Source organism: Aplysia californica, unplaced genomic scaffold (assembly GCF_000002075.1).
Source record: "Aplysia californica isolate F4 #8 unplaced genomic scaffold, AplCal3.0 scaffold01454, whole genome shotgun sequence".
In the NCBI taxonomy this organism is placed as follows: Eukaryota; Metazoa; Mollusca; class Gastropoda; order Aplysiida; family Aplysiidae; genus Aplysia; species Aplysia californica.
In genome coordinates this window covers 63,319-64,840 of record NW_004798724.1, presented here as the reverse complement: position 1 = coordinate 64,840, position 1,522 = coordinate 63,319, and the positions used below count along the sequence as shown (strand labels likewise).

Genomic DNA, 1,522 nt, shown 5'->3' with positions numbered 1-1,522 from the left:
CAACCAGACTTGTGACTGGCACTGTCATAGCTAGATACACAACCAGATTTGTGACTGGCACTGTCATAGCTAGATACACAACCAGATTTGTGACTGTCACTGTCATAGCTAGATACACAACCAGATTTGTGACTGTCACTGTCATAGCTAGATACACAACCAGACTTGTGACTGTCACTGTCATAGCTAGATACACAACCAGACTTCTACTGTCACTGTCATAGCTAGATACACAACCAGACATCTACTGTCACTGTCATAGCTAGATACACAACCAGACATCTACTGTCACTGTCATAGCTAGATACACAACCAGACTTGTGACTGGCACTGTCATAGCTAGATACACAACCAGACTTGTGACTGGCACTGTCATAGCTAGATACACAACCAGACATCTACTGTCACTGTTATAGTTAGATACACAACCAGACTTTTACTGTCACTGTCATAGCTAGATACACAACCAGATTTGTGACTGGCACTGTCATAGCTAGATACACAAGCAGACTTTTGTCGCCTCTAACTGTTACGGTTGACAACAAAACTGTTTTAGCTGGATACGGAACCAGTGAACTAACTGTCACTATCGACGACAAAACTGTTTTTTCCTATAATGTGGGTGGTTGATGGGTGCTCTGGTGTGGCTTGCTCCTTCTTTCCTACCAAACGTCAATCGTCCTGATCTCTCCTTCTTTTTTGTGTTTGTTACTCTTTTGTAACACCTCTAATTTTTGGCTCTTATATGACCTTTTTGTGTTGCAAGTGCCGTAAAACTCTTACTCAACTTTTCAAAAAGTGTTTTAGCTAGATACAGAACCAGTATATTGTCGCCTCTAACGGTCACCTGTGACAACAGAAGTGTTTTAGCTATAGTGCAGTCTAAAATTTGTGGAGCAGCTTATTGTCAGACTCCCTCCCCCCTCCCATCATGTGTCAGTGTATGTACATTAATGTGTCATTGTGTTTGTGTTCTGGCTCAACAGTCAGTGTATGTACATTAATGTGTCCTTGTGTGTGTGTTCTGGCTCAAAAGTCAGTGTATGTACATTAATGTGTCCTTGTGTGTGTGTTCTGGCTCAACAGTCAGTGTGTGTACATTAATGTGTCCTTGTGTGTGTGTTCTGGCTCAACAGTCAGTGTGTGTACATTAATGTGTCCTTGTGTGTGTGTTCCCCAGCTCAACAGTCAGTGTGTGTACATTAATGTGTCCTCGTGTGTGTGTTCCCCAGCTCAACAGTCAGTGTGTGTACATTAATGTGTCCTTGTGTGTGTGTTCCCCAGCTCAACAGTCAGTGTGTGTACATTAATGTGTCATTGTGTGTGTGTTCCCCAGCTCAACAGCTACATGCGGATCCTGAAGCAGCACGCAGTCGACCCGGAGCTAGTGAAGCAGATCTTTAGACAGGTACGTACTGGCGCATACACACTCATGTACACACTCACACGCGCACACACACACACATACACACTCACACATACACACTCATGTACACACTGACACATACACACTCATGTACAC

General features: G+C 43.5%; 1 protein-coding gene across 1 annotated transcript in view; it reads left to right on the top strand.

Moving 5' to 3' along the window:
- LOC101854139 (unconventional myosin-Va) overlaps window positions 1-1,522 on the top strand; it is a gene marked incomplete at its 5' end in the record, with an annotated part of 14,964 nt that overhangs the window by 7,438 nt on the left and 6,004 nt on the right. The window contains 1 exon segment of the mRNA XM_035973585.1: window positions 1,337-1,434. Within this exon segment, the coding sequence (XP_035829478.1) occupies window positions 1,337-1,434 (98 nt within the window).